Consider the following 26,349-nt stretch of genomic DNA (forward strand, 5'->3'; position numbering starts at 1 on the left):
TATATATATATATATATATATATAAATATATATAGTCAAAAGTTCAAATCCGTCGAATAACTGGTATATTTATTCAGAGAAAAAATACTTTCTTTGTGCGCTTGATTTAAGAAATATCGTCTTTCTCTAGACTTAAAATATCTTCTTCACTACTTTATTTAGCACATTTAAGATTACGTTATTAAACCATTAAATGCTAGTAATTGAAAATCAGATCATTAGGTCAAAAGATATTCAGGGTGTTCGGGTTTTTGTTTTCTACACAGCGCAATTTTTGTAAGAATGTCATAAGGAAGAAACGCATAATCCTATTTATAGGTTTGCGTAGAGTAGGGGGCAGGACAACAACAAAAAAAAAAAGGAATGAATGAATGAATGAATGAATGAATGAATGAATAAACATGTACAAAAATATTGCAATAAGCATTCGCATGTTTGTGATGTTGGTTTAAGAAAACCGATTTCTAGTCACTTTCTTAATAGAGCGAATTTTATTATCTTCTTAATAATTATAAAGAATTACTGATTAAAAAATCTTGTTTTTCATTGAAATTAGTGCAGAATTCATATACTCATACATAAACGATTTTAAACGAATAAAAAGCTATATTTTCCCAGAATTAATTAATATATTCGCAAAAATTGATGGGGAAAATGAGTGTGCATAGATAGAATTACCAATGCCCATAAAAACAGAGGAAATTAGCTGAATTTTGCAAATTAAGCTGCTTTAATAACTTTAATAACGGGTAAAAAAACTTTCATAATTATATTATGTTACTAGATTAGTAATCCCAGTAGGGTTAATTAGTTAAAATTACTAAAATTTTGTGAAAATTTTAAACTGAAAGAAAAATGTTAGGAAAAGTGTTTTTAAATCTCTTCATCGATAACATGTCAGCTTTCTTTTATTTTTGATTGAAATTGAAGCCGATTATACTAAAATTGATGATACAGGGAAAGTTCTTTAGGTGGTTTTCGCGTCTCATAAAGTAGATATGAACAAGCTCAAATATCATACTACCACTCTTTTAAAACTCGAAAAAAAAGAAGAGAAAATGGAAGATTACGTTTGATAAACGCTCCTTTCACCCTTTTTTTTTTGTTCCCTAGAGTTCGAAAAGAAACTACTTTTATTGCAACATAAATTTGAAGCTTCATCACATAGTTTCAAAAAGGGTTACAGAAATATATTTTTATCGCTTTATGAGGAATGCTAAAGAAAGATTAAAATAAAATACAAGAGCTTCATGAAAAGATTGAAATGAAACGTTAAACGAAATATTCTTCAAAGAATTTTCGTTTGCTAAAAACTACTGCAAACGATAGTATAACGTGCAATACCTGTTTTCAAAACTAAGTATTTTTAAAGAGTTATTTCGTATAAAAAGTTACCTCTATTCATTTAGTTACATTGTTATTTAGAGCACATATACCTACACTTATATATCGCATAGCATTATCATAATATCATTGGTATTATATCGCCGATAATTGTCAGTAAAATCATTTAACCATCGTCAAAAGTATAACGGCACTACGCTATTAATTTTCACCTTTATAACCATAATTTTAGCCACGATTCAAAGAACAAAAAACACTTCAATTAATCATCTTCATTACCACGTAATTTTAATAACGTCTCAAGGAGCAAAGAGACACTTCAGTCACCATCGTAACCATGTGATTTTGATCACGACTCAAAGAAATAAGGGACACTTCAACCAGTCAGCATCGTAGCCGTATGATGTCGATAACGACTTAAAGAATTAAGGAACACTTCAAGGAGTAAGCATCGTAGCCATGTGATGATGATCACGACTCAAAGAACAAAGGTACAACCAGTCACCATCGTAGCCATGTGATGTTGATAACGACTCAAAGAATTAAAAAAAACACTTCAAGGAGTCAGCATCGTAGCCATGTGATGCTAATCACGACTCAGAGAACAAAGATACAACCAGTCACCATCGTAACCATGTGATGTTGATAACGACTCAAGGAATAAAAAAAACACTTCAGCGAGTCAGCATCGTATCGTAGCTGTGTGATGATGATCACAACTCAAAGAACAAAGGTACAACCAGTCACCATCGTAACCATGTGATGTTGATAACGACTCAAGGAATTAAAAAAAACCCTTTAACGAGTCAGCATCGTAGCCATGTGATGCTAATCACGACTCAAAAAACAAAGGTACAACCAGTCACCAACGTAACCATGTGATGTTGATAACGACTCAAGGAATTAAAAAAAAACACTTTAACGAGTCAGCATCATAGCCATGTGATGCTAATCACGACTCAAAGAACAAAGGTACAACCAGCCACCATCGTAACCATGTGATGTTGATAACGACTCAAGGAATTAAAAAAAAAACACTTTAACGAGTCAGCATCGTAGCCATGTGATGCTAATCACGACTCAAAGAACAAAGGTACAACCAGTCACTATCGTAACCATGTGATGTTGATAGCGACTCAAGGAATTAAAAAAAAACACTTTAACGAGTCAGCATCGTAGCCATGTGATGCTAATCACGACTCAAAGAACAAAGGTACAACCAGTCACTATCGTAACCATGTGATGTTGATAGCGACTCAAGGAATTAAAAAAAAACACTTCAAGGAGTCAGCATCGTAGCCATGTGATGCTAATCACGACTCAAAGAACAAAGGTACAACCAGTCACCATCGTAACCATGTGATGTTGATAACGACTCAAGGAATTAAAAAAAAAACACTTTAACGAGTCAGCATCGTAGCCATGTGATGCTAATCACGACTCAAAGAACAAAGGTACAACCAGTCACCATCGTAACCATGTGATGTTGATAACGACTCAAGGAATTAAAAAAAAAACACTTTAACGAGTCAGCATCGTAGCCATGTGATGCTAATCACGACTCAAAGAACAAAGGTACAACCAGTCACTATCGTAACCATGTGATGTTGATAGCGACTCAAGGAATTAAAAAAAAACACTTTAACGAGTCAGCATCGTAGCCATGTGATGCTAATCACGACTCAAAGAACAAAGGTACAACCAGTCACTATCGTAACCATGTGATGTTGATAGCGACTCAAGGAATTAAAAAAAAACACTTTAACGAGTCAGCATCGTAGCCATGTGATGCTAATCACGACTCAAAGAACAAAGGTACAACCAGTCACCATCGTAACCATGTGATGTTGATAACGACTCAAGGAATTAAAAAAAAAAACACTTTAACGAGTCAGCATCGTAGCCATATGATGTCGATAACGACTTAATGAATTAAGGAACACTTCAAGGAGTCAGCATCGTAGCCATGTGATGATGATCACGACTCAAAGAACAAAGGTACAACCAGTCACCATCGTAGCCATGTGATGTTGATAACGACTCAAGGAATTAAAAAAAAAAAACACTTTAACGAGTCAGCATCGTAGCCATGTGATGCTAATCACGACTCAAAAAACAAAGGAATGCTTCACCCGGGTTACAGTATTTACCGCATTAGCATTTGCATTAAAATAACAAGACTACCTACAATGAGCTCGACTAGAACAGAATCGGCTCAAAGTAATGCAGTGCAAAACAATAAAATGTTGCTATCCCTTGGTACAATGCTCAACGAGTAGTTATTAACTTAAAAATTATTACTTAAAAAATGTTATAGAAGATTAAAATTTGCTAATTTTTTTTTACTAAAAATTATGCATTGATTTTTTTAAAGACGTTATCGAACTACGATTTTAGTTGTACAGTTTATTTTTCAAGAGATGTATACATTTAATTGTAGTCCTAGAATTTCATATTTTTGGGCTGTGGTGCATGATAAAATATAACAAGATTTTATTCCCTCAAATCGGACAACCGAATTTTCTATTACATTTGTTTTGTTTAATTTAACATATTTTACATATTCTAGTGCATTTCCTCGGTGTACGAAAGACCGAAACTACTTTTAATAGTCCCCAAAATACAGGCTAAATGATATTAAGTTAAGAATATACAAATAACTCGACAAGATCTATTTTTGGAATAACTAAATTAAAGCGCGAAGGAAACGAATTGGATCATTTTATTGATTTGATATTACTACAGAAAATCCAATTAGGTGATGAAATTATCTCAAGTAAAAAAATACTAATAAGATTAACCGAAAAGACAATCCAATTACAAGTTACCCACCTTTACGGCTTCACCCTTTTTCATTTTAATGTACAATGTTAAAAGCTCAAACCTATTTAATTTTTCTTTCTTATCACAACATTGTTAATAAACATAGTACATTTGTGTGAAAAGATACATCAACGTTCGGATAATATTTATGTACTGCAATTAACTATTTTTACATTAAAGCAGTTTTTTTTTTATCAAAGAATGCTTTATTGGATCAGTATTCAATTTTTGAATAGAAATAAATACTTACATTTTTTGAAAAGTCGTATAAATAGTCTATAGTCCTACATTCTTCGAAATTTTGTTTGCTACCAACTTAATAAGTTGTTACACTGAACTATAATTTCGTGTATTAAAGTTTGAGAAGTACGATAATATGGTTCAAGTTAGCCCCATATTTAAGTTACAGCAAATTCAAACCATAATATGGCTCAATAATCACAAAAATTTCCGAAAATGTAATACGTAGTGTAACGAGCAAATGCTCTGCTTGACTTTAATAAATAAATAAAAATACTATAAAATAAGATAATTATCTTTATTATGTTTTTATCTCACCTACAAATAAAGTTACGAGTAAGTAATTAAAGATTCGAATTTCAAACTAGTCATTTATAATTAGGTAAATTTAGTGTCAGTATCGTGATTCATTTATATTTGAAACAGCTTCATGGAATCATTAAGTTTCTATGAAATGTTATTTTTATCTTAGAAGAAAAATTAAATCTTATGATTTTTTTGCTATAATATTTTGCTTATTTGAATGGAAATGGATTAAAATGATTGTAGAGTTAAAAGGGAACAAAAATAGATAGCAGCTACACTGCGCCAAGCACTCAACAGACGTACTCAAGGTACTTAAAAATGAAATATAAAATTAAATAAAAAATAAAATAAAATATTATTTTATTTTATTTAATAACTGGCGTTGAATCGCCTACCCAATTCTGAGTTAACGATTATTGATGTTCAACTCTGTACTCCTGAAGCTCGACTTCGCGAGCAGTCAGGCTACCGAAGTGGGGGTGCCATCCCCTCTGCAGAGGATCAAAACTGTGATGGAATGTCTTCGGATCATCCTTAGGGATGTTTCTTAGATCATCGCCAATAGTCCATTGTGCAGCTCCAGTGCGACGTAAATAAACTACAACAACAACATCCTCATCCGGCTTGCACTGGCCACAGTACTGACTTAAAATATCCTCAGTGGTAGACGGATCATGGGTTAGAGTTCCTTTGTAGTCACGATAACCGTGGGAGGTTTTCGTGGTTTCCCTCTCCATGTAACGCTAACGAGGGTTAAAAGTCCTCGACGAAGGCAAATTTCTTCTCAATCCAGGAGTTGATCCAGGAGTTGCCTTGTCTTCTGAATTGGGTTCAAAATTACAAGGCCACGGAGTTGAACATTAGGAGTCGTAAACCCAAAAAATTGGGTCGGCTGTTCAACGGTTATAAAATAAAATAAAAACAATAACAACTGTAGCCTTGTAATTTTAAACTCTATCCAGAAGATAAGGAAACTCTTATATCAAACCAATTAAATCAACCTAAATCAAGTATTGGTAGAAATTAGCCTTCGTGGAGGACTTTTTGATGGAACTAAATCGCATTTGCATTACATGGAGGGGAAAACCATGAAAACTTCTAATGATTAGCCTGACAGCAAGAGGATTAACCACTGACTCGTCTACCAATGAGTATTTTTTGAGTAAGCACGGTGGTCGGTGTGAATCGGGTGCAGAATTTCTATCGACCAGCCATCACTGGAATTCGAATATGTGCCACCTCATTGGGAGGCGAGCGCTCAATTCCCTGAACCACCCACTGAACTCAAGCGGTACTAGAAACAACAGTGCAAAACTAAAAGAAAGAAGATAGATGAATGAGAACAGAAAATTAAGAAAAAGCCCACGTAAAGGTAAATAAAAATCTTTAAATAAAAACAACGATTTAAGTTTGAACAGCTTGAAATTAGAGCAAACAAATAATGGGAAGTAAATAGATGCACGATCGTTTTGGTGCGATAACGTGTCGAAACACAGAATTAATTACAGATTAACAAATTCGGTGTTAGTGTTTTCATACTCAAGAAGATGCCTGTCTACAACACAATGTTTACATTTCCTTGTTGAAAAAGAATGATTATTTGTAAATAACAATTGTCGATAGGACATAAAATAAAGCTTTGAGTTTAGTTTCTTAACATTTTTCAAGTAATATTGAGAATAATCCCTCAATTCACCATTTAAAAATACTATGGTATGATTACTGGTTACGTTGATTGGAAACGATAATTTTTTTAAGATCAGATAAAAAAGGCGAATCAAAAATTGTGAAACTATATAACTCCAACATAAAAGATTTGTTGCTGCATTCATTGAGGATTACAAATGATCGTATGACTCTGAAATCATTATCAAAAAAATTGGAATTGCAAAATTATTAATTAAGACTAGTTTTCAAAAAACAAAAAAACAAAAAAACGAAGTTTCAAACATTTTTTAAAATAATGAACACAACGAGTAAGGTAAAATGCCAGAACCAAGTATATAATTCATGGACGGCCTCTATGTTTTAACTATGAAAATTAGCGAGTTTTACTAGTGTTATTAATTGAATTAAAAAGAAGTGTTGGATCAAAAATTCACATTTTTTGAATTAATTTCGAATTGAATCAAACTAATTATTTTAAGATATGCATTTGTATTCGCAGAAAAGGGAATGTTCTGAATACACAAAAATCGGGAATATTCGGAAAAAAATCCAAAAAGAAGAATAAAAGAGGACAAAATATTTTTATCAGGAAATATCAGGACAACGGCGAATGCTTAGTTTGATACAAATAAATAAATAAAAATGATAAAGTTTGGAATAAATCTTTGAATGTTTTTAAATGTAAGGAAAATTTAAAAAACAACTACATACATATTGATAATTGAACTGATTGATAAATAAATAAAAAAATAAATAAGTTTTAATAATTTTCTATTTGAATCTATTTGAATTTAATGAAAATTGTAAAAACAGCTGTAAAAGCAGACGCTTATTAAAAAAATTCTATATTATCATTAAATAGATGTTCATAGTAAAGTTGTTTCAATTCATACATGAAAACTTAATTTACAAATTACTTAGTAATTACAAATTTGTTAAAGACGGTACTTTTTGATCGAATCAGGAACAAATCAGAAAACTCATCTGGAGCACACGCAAAATGCTCATAACTTGTCCAAATATCTTAAATAATTCATTCCTTCAGAAAGCATGCACATAAAAGCAATTTTATAATAAGAAACTCTTAAGAAAATACATTAAAATAATTGCACTTCATCGTTAAGAGAACTGCGTATTAAAAAAAAAAAATATTCTTACTGTAACTTAATTAAAACAAAACAAAAAAACGCGATAATTTTTTATGTTTTTATGGCTCTTAATTCTTTGGCGCAACAGAAGGAAAAAGGTGTGTTACTTTATTGTATGGTAATCAATTTGACTGTTAGAGCAAATTTTCGTTTTGAAAAATAAAAGGAACTTTAATTAAAATGTGTTACAAGCTTTTGGAAATTTATTAGCAGCTGTATGGCTGCACAGTAGCTATTTTATTTTATAACCGTCGTTGAACAGCCGACCCAATTTTACGGGTTTACGACTACTAATGTTTAGCTCCGTAGCCTTGTAATTTTGAACCCAAACTAGAAGACAAGGGAACTCCTGGATCGAATATTGGGAGAAATTTGCCTTCGTGGAGGACTTTTTGATGGAGACGATATTGCGATGCATGGAAATGACCGGGCATTTATTCGACCCTTTCATTTTGAATTGAAAAGTTTGACATGAAATACTGTTGCAATTCTTTTTTATTGGCATTTTACTTAAATAATTTCATTAAATTTACGAAAATATCAACGAAATTATGGTTTACTTTTTGATGTAAATACAATTAAAAGCTTCAAATATTATTACTGATTTAAAAAATTTAAATTTCGGAGCTCCTGTGACCTTTCAACGAAGCCCCAAGGTTCTACAGAATACCATTTGGGAATCGTTGTTAACATAAGAAAAATCTTTTACGTTAACATAAGAGAAAAATATGAAATAAAATTGTATACAAGAATGCATCGATGTACTTTCTTAAATGTGATTTTCGCATGAAAATCAATATGTCTAAATCAATTTCCTTCTCCTGGGACATAACCGTAACTTGCACGTGTCGCGCTGAAGCAACAGACAACGTAGAGTGTTTTTGCAAGAATCAACAAAGGCGGAACATAACCGGATATCAAAAAACATCCCGAGGAAAAATATTGATGCATATTTGATAACTCAATCGACAAAAGCAATTTTAAGTTTCTATAAACAAACAGAACGATAGTAAAAAAGCGCGCAGATAAATTACATCAAGCATGGTATTGCTTTACTTTCGCGTTTTTATAGCTGTTGAAGAATTTTCTTCTGTCTTCAAAAAAAATAAAAATAACAAACAAATAAAAAAAAACTTGTAAGACTGTTTCATATTTCAATGGACTGATATTTCTTCAAGAATTTATTTTATAAAAAAAAGCTTTCAGACAAAAAATAACTCGTAGTGCCGTGTTATTCCATCAACAATAAGCTTAGTTGGCCGGAATCCAACTAATACTTGATGTTTGCTTTGATAAAATACTTTTCTCAAATGTGGGGTTCGAAAAAGACACACACACACACACACACACACATATACGCAAAAANTATATATATATATATTTATTTGTTGAGAAGAGTGTCCCATTTTGAATAAGCTTTCTCAATCTTATTTGAAAAAGCTTATTGAATGTGTATTTATCCTAAAGTGTATTTACATAAAAGGGATGAATTAATGTAAAAGGTAGTTGGATAATTTTTTATATAATTTTTTCATCACGATTTTCAAAGCACTTAAACATTTTAAGAAAATGACAATTTTAATTTATTTTAAAAAAAGTACACCAGTACAGTAGTTTAGAACAAAAAACAAGTAGTGAAATGGGTAGAAAGAATGCTTAGAAAATATAATTCGTAATAAAAAGCATATAAACTTAACATAAAAAGTAGAAGAATAAAAATATATATAAAACAATAAAGGGAAAACTATATATAAAAAGAGAAATCCGAAATAACGTTTTTTCCCTTCGGTTTGTTCTTTTAAAAGGCAAATCGCATCATAATTGACAACTTTTGTCAGAATTCATTTAAATGCACGAACTAATTATAGCTTAATAATAAAGATGTAGACGTTTAATACTCATTTTTACGTGCAGTTGGAAAATTATTATGTGAAACAGAATCTTAGAACAATGGAACATTTATGATTAAAACAGAAAAGTTAAGAATCCATTTTATGCAGGAAAGTAGGATATGATTAAAAAGTGAAAACTGGTTTAAATAATTACAGTTCACAAGAAAGTAAATTAAAACTATGACAGTGCAAAGTTTAAAACCTTAATTTTTTTAAACGCTCGAGTCTTTTTAACGTTCAATTCTTAAAACTATTAGTTGCAAAATGCCCTCCCTCTATTTAAATAATCTCCGTTCTGAGAACATTTGATTTTATCAGGAAGCTGATTTTAAAACCACAACATCTACACTTAGGGGAAAAATGTTTCACAATTTAAACTTAACCAATACACTAAAAAACTACAGTGATAATTTTATTTACATTTTATTTTTTAAGGAATCTAAATTTGAAATTTAAAAAAAACATGAGCTGCATTTTTTACTTCAGCGTCATAAAATATTGCATATTTGTCTGATTAACAAAATTAAAAATTAAAGATTTGGTTAAAAAATTTACAATATCTGGTAACTTTTTTTATTTCTTTTTTCTTCGCCTTAGTTTATTTTAAACATCAAGCGCTTTTCTGACATCTGTTGAATATTGATTTAACTTATTGAAGTTTAAACAGTTTTTATTTGTATTCCTTTACGATCCCTGTTTCATAATTTTTTAATTTTCAACCTTCAATTCCCCTAGGACATGTTTCTCAAACTTGTGACTTTCGTGTACCCTTTCTAAATAATTTGTAATTAATGTATTTTTTTAAAAATATGCTTATTTAGAATGGAGAATGAAGTTAAAAACCACAACTGGTTGTTGACATCACTAAGTATTAGTTGTTATGTCTGCAAAAAATAGCCAATAGAAAAATACATAATCGTAAATTTTCATGACTAGCTTTGTTTTTAAATAAAATTTTTGAAATTTTCGTTTGTTGCAAGATATTTTGCAAAAGAACGCGTACTCCCGCTACAGTTCCCGTACCCCTGGGGGTACGCGTACCACACTTTGGGAAACACTGCCCTAGGAAGTGAAATCCACACCTGTAACTTCATTATTTTTGTTCGTAAGGTCAAAGTGAAATTTGTTATTTATATGGTCTAAAATTATTCAGACAAAAGCAAAGTTATTTATTTTTTGATACGAGTTCAGACAAAAATTTGATTTTACAAAAACGGCAACAATGATTAGTATGGTTTCAAAAGTATGGTTTCAGTAGGTTTTGATGTTGTAATGATGCCATTTTTGCAGATTTGATTATAAAAAGCGACTGATTTGACCTAGTGATTTTATGAGTGGCTGTCATACTTCTGTTCATAAGTCGAAAATTAAAAAAGAAGAAACTGGTTTAAAGAACTACGCTTTACAAGAAAGTAATATGAATATTATAATAAAACAATCAGTAAAGATTAAAACTTTCTTTCTTCAAGTGATACGCTTGAGCGTTCTTGATACTTACAGCTACGGCTAGAGTTATTTCAAAACTATTCCTGTTAACTTTAAGTACCTTTTGAGAAGCGTCCCTAAAAAAGGTCTACTGGCACCAGACACGAATAGGCTACTCTGTGCTCCTTTTATTATTTTAAATCATTATTGAAATCTTTTTTTATATATTTCATACATTAAATATGATTAACACACTGTCTATGTTTTTGAGAATATTTTGAAGAAAATGCATTAAAAATTAGAACGTTAATCAGAATCTATATGTTCTCTCTCAACTTGAAGAAGTGGTCCAGTTGTGACGGAGAACGTCGCAAGTCACTGATTTGGCAAGGAACTGTCATTGTAGTTTTTAAATTGTTCTAACATTAAAGAAAAATTGTTTTGAGCTATCCCACGAAGCATTTTTTGAAAAGTACGTTTCTCAGGAAAAAAATACTTGGAACAAATTAAAGATATTAATTTCTTAAAGAAATACACATATAAAAATTTAAACGTTTTGGCAGTGCAAACTGCCTTAAAACAATATAGAACTTTAAATCTCTCCAAAAAAATATGCTAACTCATATTCCAGTACCCTCTCCAATAAAATACATTGAAGTCAATCAAAACCTGAATTGAAGTTAGCATTATTTGATTTCCCTTTAAATTTACCTGCAAAAAAATACTTCTTTTTAACCACAATAATATATAAAATAATGCGAAAGAATTCATGAAAGATGAAATAAACACTTCATGAATCAAACAGAATAACAACCGACATCATCACTCCTTGTTAATCTACAAACATGTCCGACATATTTTTACGACGCTTCTAACCTTGTCGCTTTGTGATCATTCTAGCCTCGTTGAATTTAGAGTAGGAAAAAAATTATGTTTCTAACAAATAAGTGCCGTTGATAGACGCGATAAACAATGGTTTATAGGGTTAATTGAGGTCAATTTGCTTGTTCCTTGGACGGAGATTAATAGTCTTAATATTTGGTAAGAAAACGACAAATTAGAGATAATAAGACAACACTTAATTTTTCCAGACGAATCTTCGATAAGGATGAGATTCCATAGAAATAAACGTTTAGAATGTAAGTGTATTTAATCTTTATCTACTCTAAAAAAATTAAGGATCAAGGTTAATATTAACTAGTAAGTTGGAAAAGGCAAAGCCTTGCATAAATAGAATGAATTAGAAATTTTAAGATAAATATAGGTTTCGATCTCGATGGTTTAAGGGCGGTTATTGAGAAGGACTGGGGTTATTGTGGAACCGCGGTGACTCTTGGGATAGAACGTTCATATCCCAATAAGGTGCTCCAGGTTCGAATTCCAGCTGTTGTTGGTTCATACGAATTCTACACCGGGCTCGCACTGTATACAGTGCTAACGTCCTCATTGGAGGACGGGTCATGGGTTAGAATTCCCTCTCCGTCGGGCCAACCATGGGAGGTTCACGTAGCTTTCTTCTTTATGTAACGCAATTGTAGGTCCATTCATTGTTCCATCAAAAAAGTTTTCCACGAAAGCTAGTTTGTCCAAATACTTGATCAAGGAGTATCATTGTCTTTTGGGTTGGGTTCAAAATTACAAGGCTACTCAGTTGCACATTGATAGTAAACACAGAATCGGGTCAACTGTTAAACGCAGGTTATAAAAAAGGACTGGGGTTCAATCCGCGGCGGCAGCTTGAAGCCCATCTATCTTCGTTCGTAGTGCAATGCTGGCCACATTGCCACCAGCAACTTTAAAAATTGCGGCGTCAAACTCCACGACCCACTGTTTTTTTTAATGAGAAATTTCAAACTTTTCACATTACAAATATTAAAATTTACCATTATCAATTTAATTACAATTAATTTGTATAAAAAATAAATAATAATAATTTTCTGCGCAAAACAGTTAGTTGACTGAATGAAACTTAAGTAAACGAATTAAAAATGATAGTATTCATCATTTATTCATTAGGTCATTGCAAAAGGAAGAAGAAAAAAAACATGTTTAGTGATATACTTTTAAATAAAACGGTACTGTAAGCTCTATTGAAACACTACAACAACAAAAAAACAAAACAAATAAAACACCCATTCACGAGAAAATTATACAGTAAACAATTCCCAAAAGATTACGTTATTCAAATCGTTCGATTTTGGAGAAAAATCCATTCTTTTGAATTTTATAAATTCGAACGTAAATAAAGGAATGATCTGAGCAAATCTTGACAGTTCGATATAAGTAGAATATTATATTGAACGCCAGTTTGCTGTCACAAAAACTTAAATGTCAGGGGTGCTCCTCTTACAGTCTTTCCTTCTGCTTCAGCTTCGAAAAGAGGGTGATGGAAACTGACAAAATCTCTCAGCCTAACAATCTGCCCAGATGTCTAAAGAAAAAATCCTCCCGCGTTAAAAAGAAGAAAAAAGCAGTTGTTTGACCAGAAGATTTGGAAGGGAAGAAAGGTCCAAGGCACAGTAAAAGTTTGGACACTAACTCTTCACTTGCTTTAAAAGTTTTTTTTTTTTTTAAATGAAAGAGTTATTTTTAAATAACGCTTATAACTGATACATGTGAGAATCAATCATTGTTCGTTTATAAAAATTTGTTGCAGCAGTGTGAAAATCAATGATCGTTCATAACTGATACAAGTAAGTATTTTGTGATCATTATAAAAAAAAACATGATTCAGACAAAAAGTTCGAATCCGAATAAATTTGGGCTAAAAGCTCGTCAAATCATGAAGTTATTCACATTCCTTTAATACGTTGGTGTGTACCATAGTATCGTGCAAATTAACCATTACATAACTAGATTACACCATAGCACGGTTCCTCATAAACGAAAATATAGCTCAATTTAACACCTTATTGAAGATGCAAAAATTTAGCGTGATATGATGATCCAATATTGAACATTATTTATTGAGAATATATAGAAACAGAGAGGCCAAATAAGGGTGTTAATGCTAAAATAAGGTTTGGACTGAATATCTAGCCTTAGAATTACTAGAAGCCGAATTAGATAGCCTTGGAGCTACTCTAAGAAACAGGGTGTTGTATATTAACCGTCCTAAATATATATTTCTGAAATCTTTGTCAAAAATGAAGTGATAAGAGGTGATAAATTAATATTTAATCAAGTAGGAAATAAAGATGCAATAAATCACAAATTACACTGCATTTTAATCCTTCAAATCACTGCCAAGGAAGGCAGCATTGAAAACATAAAGCCTGTTTGATTGCCAAAAGAAACAGAGAAGAGTTAAAAGGTGATTATTAAAGACGTGTTTAATTTTTATCAGAAAATCAAACTGATTTTGATATTTTTGATTCCGCCTTTCTCAGTAGTAATTCGAAAGATTTTCGTAGCATTTTTGACATTTGCAAATATTAATTTGCGATCTAGTGTGTATACATTCTTTTTGTCAAGGATTCTAAAAATATACATTCAGGGTGGTAATTACGGAAGATCCTGTATTTTAAAAACATTTGCATAAAACTGATGCAAATGCTAACAAGAAGGTGCTCTTAAAAAGGAGGAAAGAGTATTATTTACCGGAAAGAGCTTCTTTGGCATGTTTTAATTCCTTCTCTATTTGTTCTAATTTGGCAGACATGACAGCATTTTCCTTCGCTTTATCATCTCTCGATTCCATCACTTCCTCGAGATCCCTGAGAAGGGCGCTGTTCTTGATCTTCAGTGAATCTAATTCTGAAGCCAAATTAGTTGGACCCTCTTCCTGAGATGACTTGGAAGTACCTAAAATGAAAGTGAATATTATTTATTTGCATCTGCACTTCGAACTTAAACATCCATTCAGTTTGTCTTAGAAACGGGCGAGTTTTGAAACACAGAGTCGGTACATTGCGCTCCAAATCATCAAAACTGTTGCAGTTCAGAAAGAGTTGAAACAGTTAGTACAATTGGTTTAAAAGTCAGTAAGTGAATATATTCTCCGCAATACGGATTCAACAGATATTAACACATATTAGTGTAGCATATTTTGCATATTATTTGCACATTAGGGGTCTCAAATAATATTTAAGTGAGAAATAAAGATTAAAAAAAAGGTTTTCCTGTTGTGACCCCCCTTTTTTAAAATAAAATTTTTCGGGCGATGTGAGAATGAAGTTTAAAGAGGATTCTGAGCAAAAGGCGAATGCATTCCAGTCTCACAAGACAAAATAATTTTTTATGATTTTAATATCTGCTTTGCTCTTCTTAATGAAATGTAAGAAACGGTATCTGATGACTTCTAATATGTTAATATGCATAGTTTTTTAGACTTCAATTTTTAAAGGCATTCTTAACATATAGCTGTAAATAAAGGGCTTGAAGCAATATAATGATAAGCCACATTTACAAATTATTCAATTGAAGCTGTTTGGGGGAAAACACCACACTTTTCCTGAAGACAATCAAATGTTTCCAAGTATTGTGTTGTTATCTAGTGGAAATCCCATAAACTTGTAAAGTGCCTAGTCGGAAACAACACAGAGGTACAGTTCGATGACATCTAGGGTAAAAGTGTAGTTTATAGGCACATTGCCCTGATCCGCTCAAAGAAAGAAAGGTAATTTCCCAACGACTAAACATTTTATGAAATATTGCAATTAAGGCCATAATATATTGATTCAGATCCTACCTTTGGCAAAAAAAAAAGATTACTCACCTCAAAAAATAAAAAAAAAGGCTGAAGTTTAAGCACAATTCTTTCCAAACCTATTCCTTTTGTTTTCTTTTAATCTTCATTAAATCGTTAATTAAATTCTCAAGCGTAGTCAAATGTTACTTTTGAAAAATCCATATATGGAGAAAAAAAACATAATTAAAAAAATTATCATAATATTTTTCTGTTTTTTGCAAAGTCATACAGCCTAACACCCATTGCGGTTTATTGTGCCAAAATATTCCCATTACAAAGATAGTACAACCATTTAATCTTGAGATTGACGCTGAATAGTGGCAAAGTATTTCTGCTAATTCAAAATGCACACACTTCCTCTATTGTTTCTTTTCATTCTTTTAAAGAGTTGCTTTAGAAAGAGGATTCCTGTGCATTTCAGAACAACAGGCGGCTCTCTTGAGTTGCTTTTAATTAAAATTTTCTCAGAGGATTGTTCCCAAGTTTAGTTACCATAGAAACCATCGCCGACCTGTAGAATTGCACGCAAGTCTTTGATACAATTACTTAGAATGGATTAAATACAATGGGTAACGGTGCAGAAATGAAAAGAATTACTGTAGTTTAGATACTAGGTGTTAGGTATCTCTTTCAAATAAACCTTTATTTTAGAGAAACTATTAGTTTAATTGCGACAGTTTTTAATGATTTTATGGGTAATACTTTCACTATCAAACGTTTTAATTCGAAAATGAAGAGCTTTTAGTGAAATAGTTAATTAAAGAAGCATATGAAAATGGATGAAACACTATATCCTACTGAGTTTTTAATTGCAAAGTTTAAAAAAATAATTAAAAATCTAAGATTTACAATGAAAAAAATAGCGAAATAATGAATATAATAATTGCATATACAGCTTTATAAATCCAGTGAATTTAACTCAGCCGCTAAGTTGAAAATATATTAATATTTAAAGAAAACTTATTCAAAAAAAAGTAAGGATAACATTTTTACGAAAAAGAAATCTTTGCTGAATCTGAAATTTAATTGAGCTAAGACAAACTACTCAAGGTAACAAAAACAAACAATACAAACTCTAGGTAGCGAAAAAAAAATACGTACTCACGCTGACAAAAATAAACGATAATAAGTACGCAAAGGGGCAAAAAGAAACAATAATACACACTGAAGAAAACAAACTCAAGTAACTTAAATATCAGAAGTACTCAAGGTTACAAAAACAAACGACAATACGAACTCAAGTTTAAGAAAAAGCAATGAGCACTCAAGGTGACGTAAAGCAATCGATAGTATGTGCTTGTAGCAACAAAACACTGCAATATGTACTTAAAAAACAAAAACAAATGGCATTACATGTTCAAGGTAACAGCAGAAAATAGTGTTACAAACTGGGTCTGACACAAAAACAAAAGGATCAATGATCACTTAAGTATTTCAGGATCGTAAAATCCGCGTTTTCTGAAGAAAATTGACCTTTCAAAAATATGTTTGCTTAGAGAGAAGTGAAAAGTTGAATAGTTTTAAACTATAAAATACACATTTAATGCGTTTTAAATTTTCTTCATGCATTTTATTAAAAAAAATCTCATTTAATCTTATAGAGAAGATCTTAAAGAAATAAATTATCCATTTAGTTTAAAAGCAATAAAAATGTACATTTATTGTTCCTACAGCAAGCATTTTAACTGTAGGAATTCATTGTGACAGATACATTTACCTTCAAAACCATAAGTTTTGTAAAAAAAAATTGAAGTTCTTTACGACAATAAACTCAATTTCTCCAATTAGGAAATTGAATGTAGTGTTGGAAAAAAAAAAGATTTCCTGGGAAAAAAACAAATATTTTCGCATATTAAAGAAATAAACATTTTAGCATTTGAAACCAATGGTGCATAAATAATGATGAGATAAAAAAAAAGAATGCAATGTGGTTTTAAAGAAGTATTAGTCATAAAATGATTATTTTCTATGACTTTTCCTTCGAAATAGATTTTAAGCAAAAAAATATTTCAAACTTTGTCGGTAACATTACAAGCTTACAGCGTTATGTTACTTACTGTGTGATATAAAGGTATAACTAAATAAATAAAATCAATAATTATAAAAACTTTTATTTCCTAACCCTTTGAGGCAAATGGTGTCCCTTTTATTAAAGATTTTTCTGACGCTCTAATTACAAGCAAAAATACATTTATATTTTTAATAATAAATAATATATAAAAATAATAATATATAAAAGTAATAATATTTAAAAATAATTTTAATTATAAAAAACTGTAATGGTTACTAAAAAGATATATTAGATTATCGGAATTATATTTGCACTAAAACAAAAATCCATAAGAAAGTAGTTTGAAATTTTTTTTCATTCTTATCTAAAAATTTATCAATAATTGGCTTTGCAAATAAAAGAAATTTCCATGATTTATAGCTGCTTCTCTTATATTTAAATAACTGCATATGTTGAAAAATAATTGCTTGAAAGTGAGCAGTCTTTGGAAGAATTTACCTTTGACACAGAAAAAGACATCGGTGTTTTATGCTGTACTTCATAAATTATTATAACGTTAAATGTAAAATTTTTCACTTATTTTAACCTAAACTAATACAAAATATTGAAAAAAAGTATGAAAAATATATTCAATAAAAATGCTGAATCGAAGGGTTTGTATTTTTATGGTACAACACAGTAATTAATAGTTTTCCCATTTAATTTTCCACAGTTTCAGCTTCTATTTATTTGTTAATTAAAAACTGGACCGTCATATTATTTTAACGCATATTCTTTTTTTCGTTTTTGCACATCAAAATGATTTTCTATGCATTGCACCGCAATGGTCATAATACAGTGTAAAGTTTTCAAATAATTAATTCACGACTTGCTTTCCTTTCTAGGTTCTAATGTTATGCTTTTAGATAGGTATCAAGAGTTTTCAAAAGTTCGTGGTGTTTGTTGTGTGATGTTATTGCAGGGAAATGTAACCAATAAATAATTGTGGTTAATAATATTAGTTGCTGTAAGTTAATGTTGAATTCCAAGCAAAATTTCTACATTTGTTCAATGGAGAAAAAAAACTTTTCTCATTACATGTCAAACAAATAATACAAAAAAAAACTTAACGTACGAAGAATAAATACACCATATTCACGAGCTTTTGTATTCATACAGCTGGTATATAGCTTATAGTTTTTAAAAATTATTTTTATGAAGAAGTATTTTTGTGAAAATGCGCTAAAGTTAATATATTAAAAATATAAAAATTTAAAAAAAAGTTAAATTTAACTTTATATTTGGCTAGATACACTGTACTTTACTCTATGCAATTGAAAAAGGGAATTATATGAGATGAGATCCCTACTGAAAACCGAATTAGACGCAACTCACCGTATACAAAAAACATGTTATCGTCAAAATTTTGTTCAATAAAGTTTTTTTTAAAAAAAAACTTTTCATTCTGTGTACACACCCTCACTCATACCATCAGTATGGGCAAAGTAATTCATCACTACTAACTAAATAAATCCTATTGAAAATGTGAAGCAACAAATAAAATAGCACTAAAAAAATATTTCACCCACGCTACCAATTAAAATTTATCCGCAAAATGGGAATGAAGTTCTTTCTACGCAATTAGTCTTAAAAATTCGCTAGCCAGTAATTATTTCGTACTTCTCGAGGTATCTTTATCGAGTTGAAACATTTTACCAGAATTTAAAAGGATTAATTATCGTATGAAACGGAGGCACCGGGGTGCTCTCGAATAAATTCATCATTCGAAGTAATTAGGCACCATTTGTTGGCGCTTAATCCCGCTATCTTCTAGAAGGAATTTCTGAAAAGATTAATAACGTCTCTTTAACTGCGCCTGCATTGTGTGCACTTTATCGAGCTCTTAGAATTGAATTTTATGAGAATATTTTCTGTAGGAAAACATCAGGGGAAAAAAAGTCCTGAGTTCTGTTATTCACTGAAGTAAATATTTGAATGATAAAATTAATTATACATTTAAGTTGGAAACGTACATTTTGTTTACTTCTTTCACTTATAGGAGCATTTAAAATGTACGGAGATTGCCAATCTTTTAGTTTAATTGATTGATAGTTCTATGCTTGACCGGATTTAAAAAGTTTTGGAAATATCGAAGAAAAAACATTTTAGCAATATGTAATTTAAGGTTTATTGGTTGATTAGTGTTTTTGATAGCGTTTGGATTCTACAAGTGACTGACGTCACGCATGGGTCAGCCAATCGGATTCAATACACACGCGCAACATCGCTTGCAGGTATCCAATTAAATCTTATCCAAAAATTGATTCAGCGTGACAATACATATACCCAAGCTTAACCACGTGATTTGTTTTGCCCAATAAAAAAAGTAAACATTTCGTATAGCATAACATTCAAGACTGAAATAGTTAGATATATGCTGATTGGTGGCTGAATGTAGAGCCGAAAGTGGGTATATTGCGGCAAACACAAAAATTATTAAGTACTCGTCATAGCGAAACCAAACGAAGTTATAAACCACTAAAATACCACTAAATAACCAGAAAGTCAAATAGACGTAAAAGTAGGATCACTGAGTTATGTTGGTATCGTAGACTTAATATTCGATACAATGCATTAGGAAAGCTAATAAAGTTTAAAAATAAATTGAAAAAAAAAAAGCACAAATATTGTACTGACGTATTATCTTATCGGTATAATAATGAAGCACCTTCTTCAATGAAGCAACACAAAATAAAATAAAAATTAACAAATAAACACAGAGATGCGTGAGAGATTTTAAACAGGTTACAAAGGAAAAAAAAAAGGACTGATCATTAGGGTGGAGAAACAAGACAAAAGTTTGGACATTTATCAACAGTTACTCTTTTGATCAATTCCTTTTCCCTTGTTAATACTTTTTTGAAAAATTCTGCAGCATCTCTTTGTATCTCACCCATTCTGTATTTCGACACTTAATGTGCTTCATTATAATACCGAAACGATCGTATATTTATTTTCCTGGTATAATTGTGCTTTTTTCTATGTTGTTAGAAATTAATCCAATAAAATGTTAGTTTGGTTGTTAACGCTGTGCCAGAGCTTCTAGTATTCTGTAACCACTGTTTGCACTGTAAAGACGTACGACACACGTAAAGAGGCTTAAGCCACAAAATTGCCAACAACGTGCCGTTCACGTGGGTAGGCAATCATCACAGGGAAGAAAAAGATCTTCCGTGCAAGATGAGATAAGGCAATGATTACTTAACACCTTTAAGTGAGTTGCAACCGACTGTTTTTGTAGGCTCCTCTGGGAATTTCTTGTCAGTTCAAGTGGTTAACTATGATCCGAAGAAAAACTGCCTCATTCGCAATACTGGCCCTACACCATATTTTGAATTGAAGAGTAGTAATTATCCGGCTTCTAAACCACGCCACCTAGCCGGGCATGAACGCAACATTGGTGAGAATTACGAACAACTAGGAGAAAATTTCAATCAGATCAAACATCCTGCTTTAGCAAGGGAAATCGAACACCGGCCGAATTGTGGTAAGTGCTCTACCCACCACACACCCTGGGCAGTTTGGTGGGGGCTATTCATGGTGAAATTTAAACAGGCATTTAGATAAAAATACGAAAATTATTTTGTTTGCTTTCCAAAATTCAAGATAGCTTCAGTGAGGAGATAAAAAATACATTTGCTCAATAATTATTCAGAAAATAAAACACTGTTGCCTACAACTATAAAATTCCTGCTTTTTCGTATCAATCTGATTTGAATACGTGTATTTTTCACTTCACAAAACTAAAAATTAATTGCGACTTAATCAACAAAATTAAATTTTTAATCAAAATGAAATTAGTATTTCTTTTTATTTCACACTAATGTTATTTGAAAAATTTACACGTATTTTTCATAATTTAGATCGCACACCCCTATGCAGATCATTAAAGTGTTATTACATAAAACTGAACGAAGTGATGGAATATCATTTGTTTGCACATAGACTATATTAAGATCAATTCAGACCAGATAAGGGTAAACGAAAAAATATTTATCAGATTACGTGTTACTTTTATCCAGCAAATAAACTTTAGTGCCATCCTATCGTGGTTAATATATTTATTACCCGGGCATAAACATCAAATCATTTCCAAAGAAATACGTACTCTCGGATCTACATTCTCGCTTATTTTGGGAATGAATTGAATAATTTTATCTCAGTTATACGATCATTTAGTAAAATAATGATTCTCTGTTCCTGAAACAAATTTGATTTATTCCGGAAAAATTTTACAAAATAATTACTAGATTTAAAAGGTTTCTAATTTTCATGTGTATAAATGAAAATATTTAAAAAACTGCAATTATATTTTACAAAACAAAAGGAAAAATTTAGATTTGGCGTCGAAATAACAAAAAAAGAAAGAAAAATGCATGTATATATAAATATATTATTTCGAGCATTACACTTCAATAGCTTCATCTTCTATTCCTTAAAAAGAAAAAAATAGCCTATTGAAACTTATTTGAAAAGAAAATTAAGTTTAAGTAATTAATTGAGTTTTTTTCCTTGGGAATCACCTTAGGGTAAAAAACTCCAACTCTATTTTTTTTTCTGCCTTGTAATACCTTAGAACCTTTTTCTCCCCCTTGGAATTAAAACTTTTATTTGCCAGCTTTATTATTTGCCTTTTTTTTTACGAACAAGGCTTGATAATGTCTTAGGAAATGTTACAAAAACTATCGTTCTCTTATCAGTTATATAGCAATAACGTTATAATATTACAAGCAGTAGAGAAATAACTGGGGGAAAAGAACAAGTTTAATTTATTTTAGAAGTAGCGACTTAAAATTACCGTGTCTTAATCTTATTTTTTACCAAATTGTTTCTGATGATGTAGTGTCTTCTTATTGAAATTTTTCTCTTAATAGAAATAAAAACTTGGTTACTAAGGAATTGTTTAGATTTGTTTATGATCCCTTATGAAATAGCTGTCGAAATTTTAACCGTAAGCCGTGCTATGGTGTTGTATACCTGCCATACCAATTATTGGTAAAAGAGCTTGCCTTTTTCGAACAATATAGCAAATAATATATTTTATTTCATTTTAAAACCGTCGTTGAACAGCCGACCCAATTTTATGGGTTTACGACTTATAATGTTCAACTCCGTAGCCTTGTAATTTTGAACCCAATCCAGAAGACAAGGGAACTCCTGAATCGAGTATTGGGAGAAATTTGCCTTTGTGGAGGACTTTTTGATGGAGCTAACCCGCATTCGCGCTACGTGGAGAGGAAGACCACGAGAACTTCTCACGGTTGGCCTGATGGCAAGGGACTCTAACCCATGATCCGTCTACCACTGAGGATATTTCACGTCAGCATTGTGGTCGGTGCAAGCCGTGTGCGGAATTTGCACCGGTGAGCCACCGCTGTGAAGCGATTTTAAGTCCCCTCATTGGAAGAAGGGCGCTCTATCCCTGAGCCACCACGGCTAGAAGCAAGTAAATCGTAATAGATATTTTGAATCTATTCAATCTTGAAAGGAAAAAAAAGGGCAAAAAAGTTTATGTAAAATCATAATCAATCACTACAAAATAAAAGAAACGCACAGATATTGATGGAAATATGTACAAATTAAATCATATATTCATCAGGAGTTACTTTACTTTAGATTAAAAAAAATCACTAAAAGTCAATGCCATTTGAATCACACAAAAATTGTATGATGAGCTATCCAATCAATCATCGAAATGAATGAGTCCTCAATTTCCAGAAATTGATATTTTATCTATTTCAGAGTTGTATATGAAAAATCTATTATGCTTGCTGTCAGTCAATAATTTATCTGCAGATGTGAAGAAGAAAGTAATGACTTTAGGATTGCGTTTTAATTGAAAGAAAGTAATGAGTTATCAAAAAAAGAATTTTTTCAGTGAAGGTCGTTAAATTCTGATTTCCTTTCAAGTAGAATAAAATATCGATGAAATTGATTTTCTGCCATATCAAATTAGAACGTGATGCGTTTGTTTGTTTGTTAACTGGAAAAAAATCTAAATTATAATAAAAAATCTGCCTTTTTTTATAGCTATTTGCTGTAAGAATCAAAAATGACGCTATAAAAAGGTTTGTTCCTAGATTACGTGAACACTTAACGGGAGAGGGGATTGCTTATTTTTGTTGATAAGAGGCAAGATGATCAATGCTTGCATAAGACATTAAACTCCCCTTATATTCAAATCTTTTTAAAAAATGCAGGAAAAAAAATTTAGCAAAAAATTACACTCAGAATTTGAAATTAAATTCGGGAAAAAAAGTGAGAAAAAAATTTCTTCCAAGAGCTTCAGAGATCGATATTTCTGACTATAGAATGAAAACACGATAAAATATTCCTGTTTTCAGAATATTGTACACAAAATTTTATAAAATGAAATATTTGTTTTTTGTAACTACAACTTTAATTGAACTTCATCTTAAAATTAGATTATTATAATAAAAGTCAAAATAAAAACAAAAAAATGAAAAATTAAAAAAAAATAATAATAATAAAAGTAAAAAAAAAACGAAGGATTGCTACTTTCTCGCATAAGCATGGGGGATGGGTTATAATTTGCTTATTTCTGTTGGGAAGGGAGGACTCCAAAATTGCCAAAACATGCTTATGTAATATTGAATTTTTCTTAAATTTTGTATTTTCCATTTGTAGTATTTTTTTTTCTTCCTACTTATTTTTAATTAAACTAACTAGTTTTAAAAATTATTCAAAGCTTCATCGTGGTTATTATTTTATTATAGCTGTAATTGTGTCGGGAATAAGAACATTTGCTGTGCTTTTGTGATGAGAGAAAATGGAGAGAAAAAACCAACACTTCTGAATAAAAATACAAAAAATAATTTATTAAATTAAGAAAAAGAGACTGTATAAAAGTTTTTGCACCCGTCACAGTAAATAAACAAAAACAGCACTCAATAAACTACTATGCGTATCTCCCAAAATAAATAAACTAACAATTCAATGGCAAAGCTAACTTTGGAAGGGGAAGTTTACAGAATTTCATCAGGCAGATGTTGTCCTTCCCAGGAGAGCAAAACTTTTTACAAGTAACAGTAAACATCAATCACAGCGCTTCACTTGCTTTTAAGTAAAGGCAGGTACTACCATACACAATTCCAAATTCTGTCTCCAGTAAATAAATCGGAGGAGGGAAAAAAAAGGATATGTTATCCAGTTTTTTTTTCTCTCTTTTTCCTCCAACTCCCATAGATTTTTATTCCGTGGGTAAGGAATGTGATACAACGTTTGGAGATGAGCCAGAAAGAGGAAATGGCTCGAAAAATCCTAACCTAATGAAAGCAATTTAGATAGCATGAAAGCAAAGAAACAAAAACAACAACCAGGCGTGACAGCATAGTTCAGTTACCAGTAGATAGAACCCTCCAGCGACAAACTGGGCTATTATGTGAGTAGTTAGCACGCCACGAGGAATAAACCTAGGGAATTAATCCATGTTTTTTTTTTTCTTTTCGCCATTAAGAAACTTTAAATCGTGGCCATCAAATTTTTAATCCATTTATGCTCTCTTCTTTTTAATAGAACCACTCCTTTTCCAAAAAAATATAAGTGTTGCAGCCCTTGTGTATCATTATTAAGATTTGTTTTTGTCGAAATAAATAGTTCTTGTCTACAAAAATACATTAATAACATAAATGTTAATTTTTGGATTTAAAGTCGCAGCAGTGCTTTTTTAAAGATAAAATGTAGGTGACAAAAAGAAATATCTACTTGGTTTTTAAACAAAAAAAATTAGGCATTACTACTTTTTTTATTTCCTTCTAAGACCAGAGCTTTAAGTATTTGTAATGGCAGGAAAGGAAATACAATTTTTATTTAGAAATATGCAGCTCAAAAGAAAAAAAATGAAATGCCATAAAAAATGCTAAAGAAAACTCAATTAAATAAATTCGATTGTTATTTAATTAATCTTGACTAAAGCACATTTTTAGTGCAAATTGATAATGATAAATTTTAATTTTTAGCATTCTTTCGCATATTGTAGGACATTTTTGTACATATTGTAGGACATTTTTGTATTTCGCATATTATAGGACATTTTGCAACACTTTTTGCACAAATGAAATGTGTAATGCGGATAAGTCTATAGCTTTAAGGTTTTCATAAGATAATTGTCTTTGATTTTCATCAAAAAAGTTATAGGAATTTCAGTGTTATTTTATTTCTTGGTATGGCAACTCCATTTATCTTAACAAATCCATGTTTGCATAATTGAAAATATTACAGTAACATTATAAAGTCAGTAGCAGCAATCAGTAAAATGGATAACAAACATTGAGTTATAAGTAAGGTGACCTTAAATCTTGGGGACAATCATCAAATTTCATTAATTGTCCTAAAAACCTTTCAAACTCTTTGAGAACAGAAAGGGTCCTTAAATTTTAACACATGACCTTGAATTTCTTCTCAAACATAAAATCTTTTTCATAGGCAGCAAAATATCAACGAAGGAAAGAAGAAGAGAAAATTTTGAAATAAGATAATTTTGTCTCACAGAGAATACAAATGAAAAACAAAAAAGCCCCATGCTAACAGATGAAAACGCCATACTATGTCTTACAATAATTTCAGTAATAAATAAAACAAATTTTAATAATCATATACTCATTCATTTTACATGCCTTCAAAGACAGAATATATGATATTTCAAAACTGATTAGTAATGAAATAAGATTGAGGAAGAACGTTAAGTTTGATGAAGAGCACAAAGCTGATATTAATTATTAATTTTTTAAAAAAATCTTAGTT

General features: G+C 30.9%; 1 protein-coding gene across 4 annotated transcripts in view; it reads right to left on the reverse strand.

Moving 5' to 3' along the window:
• The window catches only part of LOC107436326 (liprin protein kazrin), a 142,984-nt gene that overhangs the window by 43,070 nt on the left and 73,565 nt on the right, over positions 1-26,349 (reverse strand). For all 4 annotated transcript variants that reach the window (XM_016047991.4, XM_016047990.4, XM_043050027.2 and 1 more), the window contains exon 3: positions 14,447-14,650. In XM_016047991.4, coding sequence (XP_015903477.1) covers positions 14,447-14,650 — 204 coding nt within the window. The remainder of the gene's footprint in view (positions 1-14,446; positions 14,651-26,349) is intronic.

Source organism: Parasteatoda tepidariorum, chromosome 1, assembly GCF_043381705.1.
Source record: "Parasteatoda tepidariorum isolate YZ-2023 chromosome 1, CAS_Ptep_4.0, whole genome shotgun sequence".
NCBI lineage: Eukaryota > Metazoa > Arthropoda > Arachnida > Araneae > Theridiidae > Parasteatoda > Parasteatoda tepidariorum.